General features: G+C 40.6%; 1 protein-coding gene across 11 annotated transcripts in view; it reads right to left on the minus strand.

Moving 5' to 3' along the window:
- The window catches only part of LOC137430990 (phospholemman), a 105,079-nt gene that overhangs the window by 42,559 nt on the left and 48,170 nt on the right, over positions 1 to 14,350 (minus strand). For 5 of the 11 annotated variants that reach the window (XM_078781301.1, XM_068121822.2, XM_078781302.1 and 2 more), the window contains exon 4: positions 4,314 to 4,394. The exons of the other annotated variants lie outside the window; for them this stretch is intronic. In XM_078781301.1, the coding sequence (XP_078637427.1) occupies positions 4,314 to 4,394 (81 nt within the window). The remainder of the gene's footprint in view (positions 1 to 4,313; positions 4,395 to 14,350) is intronic. 11 annotated transcript variants of the gene reach the window in all.

Here is a 14,350-nt window from a genome sequence, read left to right on the forward strand (position 1 = left end):
TAGAAAAGACTGTGTCCGATTAACCAAGATAATGAGAGAAACTAATAAACCAATGTCTTTGACGAGTGAACAGAAAAGGGAATTTAGAAAAAACAATGTTTGTCATATTTGTGAGGAAAAAATTGGTGAAGGTCTAAAGGTTAGAGATCATTGTCATCTCACTGGTAAATATAGAGGTCCAGCTCATCAAAGTTGTAATATTAATTATCAACTCCCCTCTTTCATTCCTGTCTTTCTTCATAACAATGCTCATTATGATACGCATCTATTTATTAATGAACTTTCAAAGACATCTGGACACATTTCAGCAATTCCTAACACAGATCAGAAATACATTTCATTCACAAAAACAATTCACACATCTCCTATTACTCATATCAGATTTCTTGATACATTTAAATTCATGGCAAGTCCATTGGCTAACTTGGTTCAAAATCTAAAAGAGTTTCCATGTCTTTCAGAGTATTTTTCAGATAAAGATTTTCTAACACAAAAGGGAATTTACCCCTATGACTATATGGACTCATTTGAGAGATTCAATGAAACACAACTTCCTTTAAAAGAAAATTTCGATAACAAATTAAACAACAGTCATATATCTGATAAAGATTATGTACACGCACAAAATGTTTGGGAAAAATATAACATCAAGAATCTTGGTGAGTATCACGATTTGTATCTCAAAACTGATGTGCTTTTATTGGCCGATGTATTTGAAGCCTTTAGATCTGTTTGTCGCACTGGATATGGATTGGATCCTGCTCACTACTACACAGCACCTGGATTGGCTTGGAGCGCGATGTTGAAAATGACAAAACAAGATTTGGATTTGATAACCGATGTCGATATGCTTTTGATGATTGAAAAGGCAAAAAGAGGTGGAATTTCACAAGTATGCTCGAGCAGCTACTCAAAAGCAAATAACAAATATCTTCCAAATTATGATTCAACGAAAGAGAGTTCTTACTTGATGTACTATGACGCAAACAACTTGTATGGCTGGGCAATGTCTCAAGCTCTTCCTTATGGGAAACTAAGATGGGTAAAGGAAAAAGACTACACAAAGGTTTTACAAGATGTATGTATCTCTACACAAAAACAATTGGATGATTCAAAGGTTGGTTATTATTTTGAGGTTGATTTAAAATATCCTGAAGAACTTCATATCAAACATAAAGATCTTCCATTTGCTTGTGAGAAAGAAAGTCCAAAGAAAGAATGGTTGAGTGATTATCAACGATCGTTTGATATAGGTGAATCAACAGAAAAATTACTTACTACATTATATAACAAGAAAAATTATGTACTACACCAAAGAAATTTGCGACAATATTTATCAAAAGGTCTAAGAGTAGAGAAGATCCACAGGGTTCTAAAGTTCAATCAAAGTCATTGGTTAAAGGGGTACATTGATTTTAATACACAAAGAAGAACAGAGTCAAAAACAGATTTTGAGAAAGACTTTTATAAATTAATGAATAATGCGGTCTTTGGTAAGACCATGGAGAATGTGAGGAAAAGACAAAATATCAGACTAGCAACATCTTGGGAACAAGCATCAAAATTAATTAATAGACCGAGTTTTACTAGAGCTGAGGTCTTTACTGAGAACTTTTGTGCGATCCATTTGGTTAAAGAGAGTATTGAAATGGACAAACCTATTTACATTGGAACATCAATTCTTGACTTGTCAAAGTCATTAATGTATGATTACTTTTATATTAATCTAAAATCAAAGTATAAGGATAATGTGTCATTGTTGTATATGGATACTGATAGTTTTATTTTGAAAATTAATACTGATGATGTTTATTCAGATATGAAAAAGGACATTAATATCTATGATACAAGTAATTACAGTCCAGAGAGTGAGTTGTTCTCTTCTAAAAATAAAAAGGTGATTGGAAAGTTCAAGGATGAATTGGGAGGAAATGTTATGAGTGAATTTGTGGGATTGAGGTCGAAGGCTTATGCTTATAAATACATTGTGAATAACGTTGAAAAGACTGATAAGAAGTTAAAAGGTATAAAGAAAAATGTCATTAAAGAAACAATAAACTTTAAGGATTATTATAACTGTTTAACAACAAAGAAAGAAGAGTTTAGAAAGATTAATGGAATAAGAAGTTATAAACATCAATTATATTCAGAAGAGGTGCATAAGAAAGCATTGGGGGCTTTTGATGATAAGAGGTTTATTTTAGAAAATGGAATTGATCGTCTCCCTTATGGTTATATAAGTATATAAGATATATATATATATAAGTGATAAGTTAAAAAGGGGGGTTAGGGATTTTAACGGGCTACCGCCACCTTTTTTACTATTATATAAATGATAGAACCAAGTATCAACCAGACTAAAGAGTGGAGGTGTAATCAACCTTGGTATATAAATGGAAAACATAACGAATGTGAAAAATATCAGATTCAAGAGGTTGAGAGAATCACTGGTCAGAAGGTTCTCAAGACGGATAAACGTATTCATTTGTTAAGTGGGGTAATGGAGGGTGGGAAGAAAAATATATTAGAGTGGAGTGAGAACTTTAATGGTTATCAATCGGATAATAAATATTATAATTTTAAAATGGTATGTGGGAGAGGAGGAGGTCAAACAAGAACCCTCCGTGAAACATACCACTTTATACTTTCACAACAAAAGGTTAAGGAACCTGTATACTTTATAAATATACTTGATGGGGATGAGTTCTATAGGAGAATGGAACTCTTAAAAAAGTTAGAAAGAGATAATATATTTATAGGCTCATTAGCAGAGTGGTCTAAGGAACTACATTAAGGGGGTAGTGGGGGGAATAGGGTAAAATTTACATGGAAGTGAGAATGATCATAGGTTCATAAGGCTAGAAGGATTATAGGTTCATAAAGGAAGAAAATCATAGGTTCATAAGGCGAGAAGGATTATAGGTTCATAAGGTGAGAAGGATTATAGGTTCATAAGGCGAGAAGGATTATAGGTTCATAAGGCGAGAAGGATTATAGGTTCATAGAGGGAGAAATAGAGGTGTTTATGATTTTTTTTAAAACAGGGGGGTAAATGACATTAGATAGGGATTTCCCATGTTAAACGGAGGTGTCCCAGAAGCAACATTTATCACCTACTTGCGTTCCTGCAGAATATATTTTGGCCTCAACATGGAAGAAAAACAAACGAAGTTCCGTATATCGAATCCTTTTTCCCAATGACTTCCTGATATGATTGGAGATGCGTTCCTGCAGAATATATTTTGGCCTCAACATGGAAGAAAATCAAGCGAAGTTCCGTATATCGAATCCTTTTTCCCAATGACTTCCTGATATAATTGGAGATGCATTCCTGCAGAATATATTTTGGCCTCAACATGGAAGAAAAACAAGCGAAGTTCCGTATATCGAATCCTTTTTCCCAATGACTTCCTTATATAATTGGAGATGCGTTCCTGCAGAATATATTTTGGCCTCAACATGGAAGAAAAACAAGTGAAGTTCCGTATATCGAATCCTTTTTCCCAATGACTTCCTTATATTATAATTGGAGATGCGTTCCTGCAGAATATATTTTGGCCTCAACATGGAAGAAAAACAAGCGAAGTTCCGTATATCGAATCCTTTTTCCCATTGACTTCCTCATATAATTGGAGATGCGTTCCTGCAGAATATATTTTGGCCTCAACATGGAAGAAAAACAAGTGAAGTTCCGTATATCAAATCCTTTTTCCCAATGACTTCCTTATATTATAATTGGAGATGCGTTCCTGCAGAATATATTTTGTCCTCAACATGGAAGAAAAACAAGCGAAGTTCCGTATATCGAATCCTTTTTCCCAATGACTTCCTTATATTATAATTGGAGATGCGTTCCTGCAGAATATATTTTGGCCTCAACATGGAGGAAAAACAAGCGAAGTTCCGTATATCGAATCCTTTTTCCCAATGACTTCCTTATATTATAATTGGAGATGCGTTCCTGCAGAATATATTTTGGCCTCAACATGGAAGAAAAACAAGCGAAGTTCCGTATATCGAATCCTTTTTCCCAATGACTTCCTCATATGATTGGAGATGCGTTCCTGCAGAATATATTTTGGCCTCAACATGGAAGAAAATCAAGCGAAGTGCCATATATCGAATCCTTTTTCCCAATGACTTCCTGATATAATTGGAGATGCGTTCCTGCAGAATATATTTTGGCCTCAACATGGAAGAAAAACACTTGTGAATGCTGGAAATCTTTTTTAAGCAAATATTTAATGGAAATTCGATAATGCTATGATAAAATATTTACAGTAATACTCAAAATAAAAAATAAAAATACTTACCAGAATGTGCGTTCTTCATTGTGTGGGTTGGTGGTGTAGTGGGCTGTCGTGGTATAATGGGAGTTGGTGGAGTGGGGTTTACTGGGAGGGAGAAGGAAGGGGCAGTAGGATCGTCTGTTAGAGAACTTGTTTTTACTTGGTTTTTATTATCACGTATTGTTACCACAAGACATAGCAAGTCCGAATGCTTTCGTGATTTGACTCAGTTTTTCGCGCGCTACAAACCGCCTGAACATATCTAGTTTTACTTCCAAGGGAATTGCTTTACAATCGATTTTTGCACTTCTCTTATTTTTTGCACTAATGGACTTTTTCCAGGCATCTTGACTCACTTTTACTGAAGTAAGAACCTCGAAAAAGGGTGAAATCCTGCACAGTACTAAGTGTGATCAACACAATAGACAGAAACAAAACAAACCAACCCTGAGTGGCACAAAAAGTGCGGGAAACCAGAGCAGTATGAGAAGCACGCACAAACGACCTGGAGCAGTACGAAAGGCACGCTAGGACAAACGAGAGACCATGTGTGCAATTCCCACTACACCCTCCCCCTCCCCCGTCCCCCCTAAAAGCCTGCCCTAGGCCTTCTCAAATAAAATAAATCCTTCACAGATTCTAAATTCCATTAAAGTGAATTTAATGCAACGTACAAATAATTGGTTCCCTAAATTAAAACAAAATTCTGTATATTGAGTCGCCATATAACGAGGGATGTATGTATTAAAAAACCCAGCTGGCTCGTGTGATATATATATATATATATATATATATATATATATATATATATATATATATATATACATACACACACACACACACACAGGGCTAGCCAGAACAAAGTAAGCTATTATGGGTGTTTCACTGCTTTTAAAATAAATCTGCAACAAGCAGACATAAAGCATAATATCGTCAAGAGGTGTTACATATAAAAGCAAATTGTGTGTGTAACTCATCAAAAAATGAGCAACCTTTCAATATAGCAACTGACAAAGCATACCCCTAACCTAAGCAATAGCTTACTTTTTTCTGGGCTACTATATATATATATATATATATATATATATATATATATATATATATATATATATATATATATATATATATATATATATATGTATATGTATATGTATATATATATAAATATATATATATAAATATATATATATATATATATATATATATATATATATATATATATATATATATATATATATATATATATATATATATAGATATATACATATATATATATATATATATATATATATATATATATATATATATATATATATATATATATATCTATATAATTTCAACACACACCTGGTCACAAATGTGCCTCACTGACTGGGTCGTGAGCATCATCCCGTTTCGGCCCTTCAACCTCGATATGGTCAGCTAAGGTGGGCCAGCAGGGGCACATACACCTCCACATGCAGCAACTACCCCTGGATGCGTACATAGCCCCACCCCCAGTCAGTGAGAACAAAGACTACAACAACAAAGCAGCGCCCACTCCCAAAATCCACAGCACCAAAGAAGTAAACATGGTGGATAACTCAAATGCCCACCTTTATAACCTCCACCACTCACCAACAAAACACACACCAGATCATACACACACATACACATACATACACACACACACTCACCCACCCACACACAAAAATACACAACACCAACCAACCATCGAACTTTACAACATACACCACTCAGCATACAAAAACACACACTCCTGCAATAATTAATTCAGGCAAAAACACACACCCTCACCCACTCACTCACACACACAGAACAAAAAAAACCAGAGCAATGCGACTGTGTCACCAATATGCCTCGGCATAGTCCCACAACGGGTAGATGCCCTCGTTCACTGTCCGAAAAATAAACAAGTTTGATTTAAATCCCTTCAGATGTTTTCAAGTAACACATTTTCACCAGCCATGACAGGTTTCACATCGTTCAGTGAAGCGGTTTCAGAGAAGGGATTTGTTAAAACATTGGCTTTTAAGCTAATATGGCTGCCACACCACGTGACATAAGACCTTGAAAAATGTACACTGCATATGTATGGGTAGGGGATCACGTTTGTGAAGTTTCGTGTTGATCGGATAAGGTTCGTTTTTCTATCCAAGATGGCTGCCAAACCACATGACTTACGATGTCATCATTTTCAAACTCTATGCAACAATGGTGTAAGATATTTGCAAAATTTCACATCAATAGGGTAAGCGGTTTCAGAGATATAATTATTTAATATTTTCCTTCAATCCAATATGGATGCCACACCATGTGACCAATTATGTTTTCATGATCATCTTTTAATCATCATGCCAAGTCAATAACACACGTAAAGTTTTGAGTCAATCGATTTGGTGGTTTGGGAGAAGATGTTTTTTTAAGGTTTTCGGTTAAATCCAATATGGCTGCCAAACCATGTGACCTATGTCATAAATTTAATATTTTAAATTTACACAGTTTAATGTCCAGTGAATAACTTGAAATGGTACAAAGGTAAGCAGTAAACTGCTCGAGGTTAAAAAAAGAAAAGTTTAGGTTTGCAAAAACAGGAAAATAATGTAAATTGCACAGTTATATTGTTAAAAAAGGCCTTCTTCAGGGAACAAGTAATGGGTTAACAACTTACAGCTGTTCTGCAGCAATGTAAGTAAATTAAGCCTTGAAAGTTGATGCAAACAATTCCTACAGGTGTCCCAACCTCTGCTGATTACTTGATTACAAACCCCCCGTCTGTATACAAGCAGTTTTGGAACAAACTGTTATTACACCCTCTGAAGCATTATTTGGACAATATTGCACTGCAGGAAGTAGTATATTGGAAACTGGAGGAAACTCTGACAGGAAGAGGTCTGGGCAGACCCAAAGCCACAACAGAATCAGAAGACAAGTTTCTGAGAGTCAACAGCTTGCGTGATAGGCAGCTCACAGGACAACAGCTTCAAGCACAGCTTAACACTGGTCGAAGTAAGCAAGTCTCAGTTTCAATTGTGAAGAGAAGACTTTGAGCTGCAGGTTTGACAGGTCGAGTGGCAGTAAGAAAGCCATTGCTAAGATGGCAAAATAAGAAAAAGTGGTTTTGCCTGGGCCAAGAAGCACCGCCAGTGGACTACTGAAGAGTGGAAGAAGGTCTTATGGACCACCTGAAGAGGCCATTTTTCCCTGCAGAGCAGGGGTTGGCCTTTTTTGGGCACCATGGTCCCCTTTTTTAAGCAATGTTTTATGGCCGGATGCCCTTCCTGCCGCCATGAATCAAAATTTGAAATCATTGGTTCATCACGCAGGGTTTTTGTACGCCGTCGAGTCGGGCGAAAGGATGGTTCCTCAGTGTGTGACACCAACTGTCAAACATGGAGAACGAAGCGTGATGGTCTGGGGCTCTTTTGCTGGATCCAGAGTCGGCGACTTGCACAGAGTGACTGGCACCCTGAACAAAAAGGGCTACGACAGCATTTTTCAGCGCCATGCAATACCCTCTGGTATATGCCTAGTTGGTCAGGGGTTCATCCTACAGCAAGAAAATGACCCTAAACACACCTCCAGGCTATGTCAAAACTACCTTCGAGGAAACGAACAAGACGGTAGGCTTCAAATCATGGAATGGCCAGCACAGTCTCCAGACTTAAACCCCATCGAGCTGGTTTGGGATGAACTGGACAGAAGGGTGAAAGCAAAGCAACCTACAAGTGCAACACATTTGTGGGAACTTGTGCAACAGTGTTGGGAAGAACTTCCCGAACAATATTTTATTTCCATTGTAGAAAGAATGCCACGAGTGTGTTCGGCGGGTATATCTGCAAAAGGTGGCTACTTTGCTGAGTCAAAAATTTAAATTAAATTTTGTTAAACAAAATGATTCTATGATTTCTTTTTTTATCTCCAATTGTTTATTTGTTCTATGCTTAATTTCAGAGTACATTGAGACATTAAACTGCATAAATTTCAATAAAAACTGGAAAATTGAGGTGTTCTAAAACTTTTGACCGGTAGTGTATGTTGCCATCATTATCATGCGTTTGTTCCCCATTGGGAGTACTTGACAATGTGGCAAGTTTAAAATTTTTCCACTCAGCGGTTTCCGAGAAATATTTTTTAAATTATTTGTGTTTAATCCAAGATAGCTGCCATACCACGTGACCTATGACGTTACAATTATAAAAAACATTCTACATGGGTGTCACTCCTACCCTGAAAGTTTTGTCTCAATCGGGCATGTGGTTGCTGAGAAAAAGTAGGTTTAGCCCGTACGCACTGATGTACGGACGGACGGATGGACAACCCGAAAACATAATGCCTCCGGCCACCTTCTGGGGGTGGAGGCCTCACAAAAAAAAAAACCACACACACACAACCAACCGACCACCTACCCTTACAACATGCACCACTCAAGCAAAAACACATTCATGCAAAACCACACCCACTCATGCAACACATACACACACACACTCACTCACACAACATACACTGCTCAAACCACCATTCACACAACTCCATCTCTCAACACCATTCGACGTGCCTCCATAAACTTCTTCCAAATCCAAAGTGAGCCTTTCAAGGCAACCTGGGCCACTCTGTCAAACATCCTCCTTCTTTCTGTCCCACACACTCCAAGCCGAGCAAGAAATTCAGAAAAGAAATTGCCAATATACCCTCTACACCCCACCTCAAATGGCTGACAAGAAACTCGCCAACCCTTCTCCCGACACTCTGCCTCCAGCTCACTGTACGTTCCTCTCGTGCACCTCCTCCATGTTCAATTCCCAAGGTACAGAAAATTCCCCTAGGATGACCAGCCTTGTTGCACCTGACCAGATGACAATGTCAGGCCGCAACCTTGTCACACAGATCTCCTCTGGGAATACCAATTGTGGCTTTAGGTCTGCCACCACCTGCCAATCACAAGCATCTGACAGCCCTCTTGCTTTCCACCTCCTCCTCTTTCCACCTCTTACCACTTGGCCCTCTTTGACAAAAACAACACCTCTTTCATCATTATCATCATTATTATACGGAAGTAAAAGGTAATCCTGTTCAAACTTTCGATCATTCCATTGATGGGGTTTGTATATGTCCCACTACTTGACATAAATTGAACATAATTTATTGTTAGGTGTGCATGTTTGTTGGGAAAGCAGGGTAACATTTGATGAGAAGAGAACCGTTGCTTGTCCAACCTGCTCTTAAATAATTGAAGTGATGGTGCAGTTACCACTAACTGAGGAAGACTATTCCATTTCTCAGTTACTCTATGGCTGAAACAGTTCTTTTGTAGAGCCGTATAACTCCTCTCCTTAAACAACTTCAGAGTATGGCCTGTAGGTGCATAATAATTCGCTGGAACAAAGGAGTGCTCGGGATCCATGACTACTAAGCCTTTGATGACCATGTAAACTTCAATCATGTCTCCTCGTTGTATTGTCCGCAACAGGAAATTCAACAGTATTGGCTCCATCCCCCAAATCTCTTGCCACCTCAATTTCCTCACCTGCACACCGTCCCACTACGTCCAAGAACCTTTCTGTGCCGATCAGACTGCTTTCACATATCTCCCCTCATCCTCCTTTCTTCTCACCTCCTTCTCAACCATCTTCCTCCTCTCTTTCACACATGCCTTTCCCCATAGCTCATGCTTCATCCACCCAAAGTGATGCTTCCCGTGCTGTACCATTCCCACGATCTCCTCCTGTTGCAACCGCTCCTCCATCTCATCCACCTCTGCTCTCTTGCATTCCACTTCCGACTACCCTTCTTTTCTGGGAGAGCATTCTTTACCTCTGAATCACTCGAATCCCACAACATCATGAACTCCCGCACCCTCACCACCTTAAACTCCTCGGTTAATGATGTCAAGGGAAACTGGAGTTTTCCACCCTGACCATAAAAGGCAATGTTCGTCAGAGTGGCACTCCCAACCACCTCCTCACAAACTCGCTCACCGCAACCTCCATCCTCTCTACATGCCCAATCGCAATATCATACATCATCAAGGGCCACAATACTCGTGGCATCAATCCAAACTTCAAACACCAAACCTTCAACTTACCTGACTAACCACATTCATCAATCCTTTGCAAACCTCTCAAAAGCTTGTTCCTCACCTCCTCCACTCTTCCCACATCATTCAACTCCACTGTATACCATCTTCCCAAACTCTTCACAGGGGCCTCTGTCAATGTTGAAACCACCTCCCCTCCCAGCTCAAACCTGTGCATGTTATCCACCGCACCTCATCTCACCACCACACTCCTCGACTTTCTTGCTTTAAAGGCCATTCTTGCTTGAAAGTATATACAGTGGGCTGCAAAAGTAGGTATACAGTAAGGATTATACCAGTATTACCAGTATTATAATAGTGGTGCTAGGATTCATTTAATACTAGAATTCATTTAATTCATTAAAATCATTATTACCATTTTTAATATTTTTATTTTCGTAATTTTTTCTATAATACATCTATTATGTGCAGGTGAAGTGGAAATTTAACGATGGCTGGTAATTCAACGGACGAGGAGCGCAAATGGATTTTGAAACAGTACTGGAAGACAGAGAATAGTGAACGTGCGCGAGAGCAGTGGCGAGAAACATTTGCATCGCCTCCACCAACGAGGCTCACGATTTACCGGATACGTGACAAATTTGAGAGGACGGGGTCTATCCACAACTCGCCGAAGAGTGGTCGACCAGTCACCATGACAACGCCAGAGAATGCAATGCAAGTCGCCCTGGCATTTACCCAGAATTTACCCATTTACCCAGATTTACCTCAGAAATCGAAAAACAGGGCGTCATCTGAATTGGGTATTGAACGCAGATCGTTGGGTCGTTTGATGCACCGTGCAGGACTGAAAATGTATGTGCCACGATTGATACATGGTATATTAGAGGATGACTCAGATCGGCGTTTACAATTTTGCGAAGCCATCCTGAACGAGGAACGAGAGGATGACAGCATTCTGCGCAAAATCGTGTGGTCCGATGAAGCAAACTTTAAGCTATCGGGTGCCGTTAATCGGCACAATTGTGTGTACTACGCAACTGAAAACCCTAAAGTCACGATTGAGCAACAGCTCAATCAACCTGGGGTGACAGTGTGGGCTGGCCTGTCCTGCAAAGGTGTCGTTGGACCTATCATTCTGCACAGGACTGTCGATCAACACGTGTATCTGAACATGCTGACGGATACAATCATACCACAGGTACGCGAACAACAGCAGCAGGACGACTTATACTTTCAGCAGGATGGGGCGCCACCGCACTTCGCACTCACTGTGCGTGCGCTACTTGACAAAGAATTTCCCAACAGGTGGATTGGACGCCGGGGAGCCGTTGACTGGCCACCACGTTCGCCGGATCTCACCCCTATGGACTTCTTTTTCTGGGGATGTGTAAAAGACAGGGTTTTCGCACGCAAGCCACGTTCTGTTGATGCCATGATTCAGTTCATACGGGAGGCTTGCTAGGAAATTGATGCTGATAAAGACCTATGTGCCAGAGTAGAGTGTGCATGGGTGTCCACACTCGACTAGTGGAGTGTGTGAATGCCGGGGGCAAACAGTTTGAACATTTGAGGGATTAATATTTTTATTATTGATATGTTTATTATTGATATGTTATTATTGATATGCTTGTATAATCAATAAAATACGTTTTGTGCGCACGTTTTGTTTTTCATTACTGTATACCTACTTTTGCAGCCCCCTGTATGTATATATATATATATAATAATAATAATAATTCATTTATTTTGTATAGCGCTTTTCCAGAAGCCCAAAGGCGCTTTGACAGAGTGGAAAACATAATGCATAACAATACATGAAAACAACAATTGCAAAAAGACAAGAATCAAGAAAACAAACAGCAGCGATATACGGCATATATATAAGACAAGAATCAAAAAGACAAGACAAGAATCAATAGGGAAATATTTAAAGCAAAAGGAGGGAGAAGGAGAAGAGATAGTCAGGGGTTAAATGCTGTGGGTTGAATGTTGAATGCAGCGTTGAACAGGTGGGTCTTTAGTGATGTTTTGAATGTGGTGAGTGAGGAGGAGTCTCTGATGGTGTGAGGTAGTGAGTTCCAGAGGGTGGGAGCAGCGATGGAGAAGGCCCTGTCCCCCCAGGATCTGAATTTGGTCCGGATGGAGGGGGTCAGGAGGTTGGTACCAGCAGAGCGGAGGTTGCGGGTGGGAGTGTGTCTGGAGAGGAGGTCAGCCAGGTAGGATGGGGCCAGGTTATGGAGGGCTTTGTATGTCAAGAGGAGGATTTTGTACTGGATTCTCTGGGGGATGGGGAGCCAGTGAAGCTTGTAAAGGACGGGGGTGATGTGGTCACGGGTCCGGGAATGAGTGAGTAGACGGGCAGCGGAGTTCTGAATGTATTGGAGTTTATTGGTGATTTTTGAGGGTGAACCATAGAGGAGGCTATTGCAGTAGTCCAGACGGGAGGTGATGAAGGCGTGGATGAGGGTTTCTGCAGCCGTGGAGGAGAGGGATGAGCGGAGACGGGCAATGTTTTTCAGGTGAAAGAAGGCTGACTTTGTGATCTGTTTAGTGTATTTGTCGAAGGAAAGGGTTTGGTCAAAGATGACGCCAAGATTCCGGATGTGAGGGGAGGTGGATACTGGGATACCGTCGATGTTGAGGGCAAAGTTATGGGTGGATTTTGTGAGCGTTTTTGGGCCAATGATGATTATTTCAGATTTATCACAGTTAAGCTTGAGGAAGTTGATTTGAAGCCAGGATTTTATTTCAGTGATGCAGTTTGTCAGGATAGAGTGGGTGTCGGTGGAGACGGACTTGGTGGAGATGAAAAGCTGGATGTCATCGGCGAAGCAGTGGAATTGGAGACCATGACGGCGGATTAAGTGACCGAGCGGGGACAGGTAAAGGATGAAGAGGAGGGGGCCAAGAACTGAACCTTGGGGGACACCTTGGGGGAGGGGAGCAGTGGGGGATTTGCAGTTATTGATGGAGATGAACTGGCATCTGTCAGAGAGGTATGATTTAATCCAAGAGAGGGCAGTGCCGGTGACGTTAAAGGTGGATTCAAGTCGGGTGAGGAGGATAGTGTGATCGATGGTGTCAAAGGCAGCGCTGAGGTCGAGGAGGACGAGAATGTTGAGGTTGCCAGCGTCAGAGGAGAGGAGAAGGTCGTTGGTGATTTTGAGGAGAGCAGTTTCAGTACTGTGGTTGGAGCGGAATCCGGATTGGAATGTTTCATACAAGTTATTGGCAGAGAGATGATGTTTGAGTTGAGTGGCTACAGCGCGTTCCAAAACTTTTGACAGAAAGGGTAGGTTGGAGATGGGTCTGAAGTTGTTTAGGGTGTCAGGGTTTAGACCAGGTTTTTTTAGAATGGGGGTAACAGCAGCAATTTTGAGGGAAGGTGGGACGATGCCTGTAGACAGGGAGGAGTTTATTGTTGCAATGATAAGTGGAGAGAGAGCAGGGAGGGAGGCTTTGACAAAGCTGGAGGGGATGGGGTCAAGAGTGCAGGTGGCAGTTTTCATTCCTATGAGGAGTTCAGAGAGGTCAGTAGGAGAGATTGGGGAGAACCGAGACAGGGGATGGCAGGACAAGGGGGGGCAGGTGGTTGGAGGGGGAGCGGGTGCGGCGGTGGTCAAGCTGTTGTAGATGTTGTCAATTTTGCGTTGGAAGAAAGAGAGGAAGGAGATGCAGTTGTCTACTGTGAATGACTGGGTGGTGGTGTTCAGGGGGCGGAGGAGTTTGTTTATTGTCGAGAAGAGTGCTTTTGGGTTTCCGGAGCCAGAGTGGATAATTTGAGAGTAGTAGGCAGAGCGGGCGCGGGAGAGGGCATCTTTGTAGTGTTGTATGTGGTCCTTGTAGGCTTGGGAGTGAACTGTGAGACCCGTTTTATTGCGGAGTCTTTCAAGTTGGCGAGCACGAGTTTTCATCAGGTGGAGTTCAGGGGTAAACCAGGGAGCAGAATGGGTGAAAGAAACTGTTTTGGTTTTTACAGGCGCAAGCTGGTCAAGGCAGGAGGAGAGAGTGTGGTTGTAGT

This window comes from Myxine glutinosa, chromosome 7 (genome assembly GCF_964187855.1).
Source record: "Myxine glutinosa chromosome 7, kmMyxGlut1.1, whole genome shotgun sequence".
NCBI lineage: Eukaryota > Metazoa > Chordata > Myxini > Myxiniformes > Myxinidae > Myxine > Myxine glutinosa.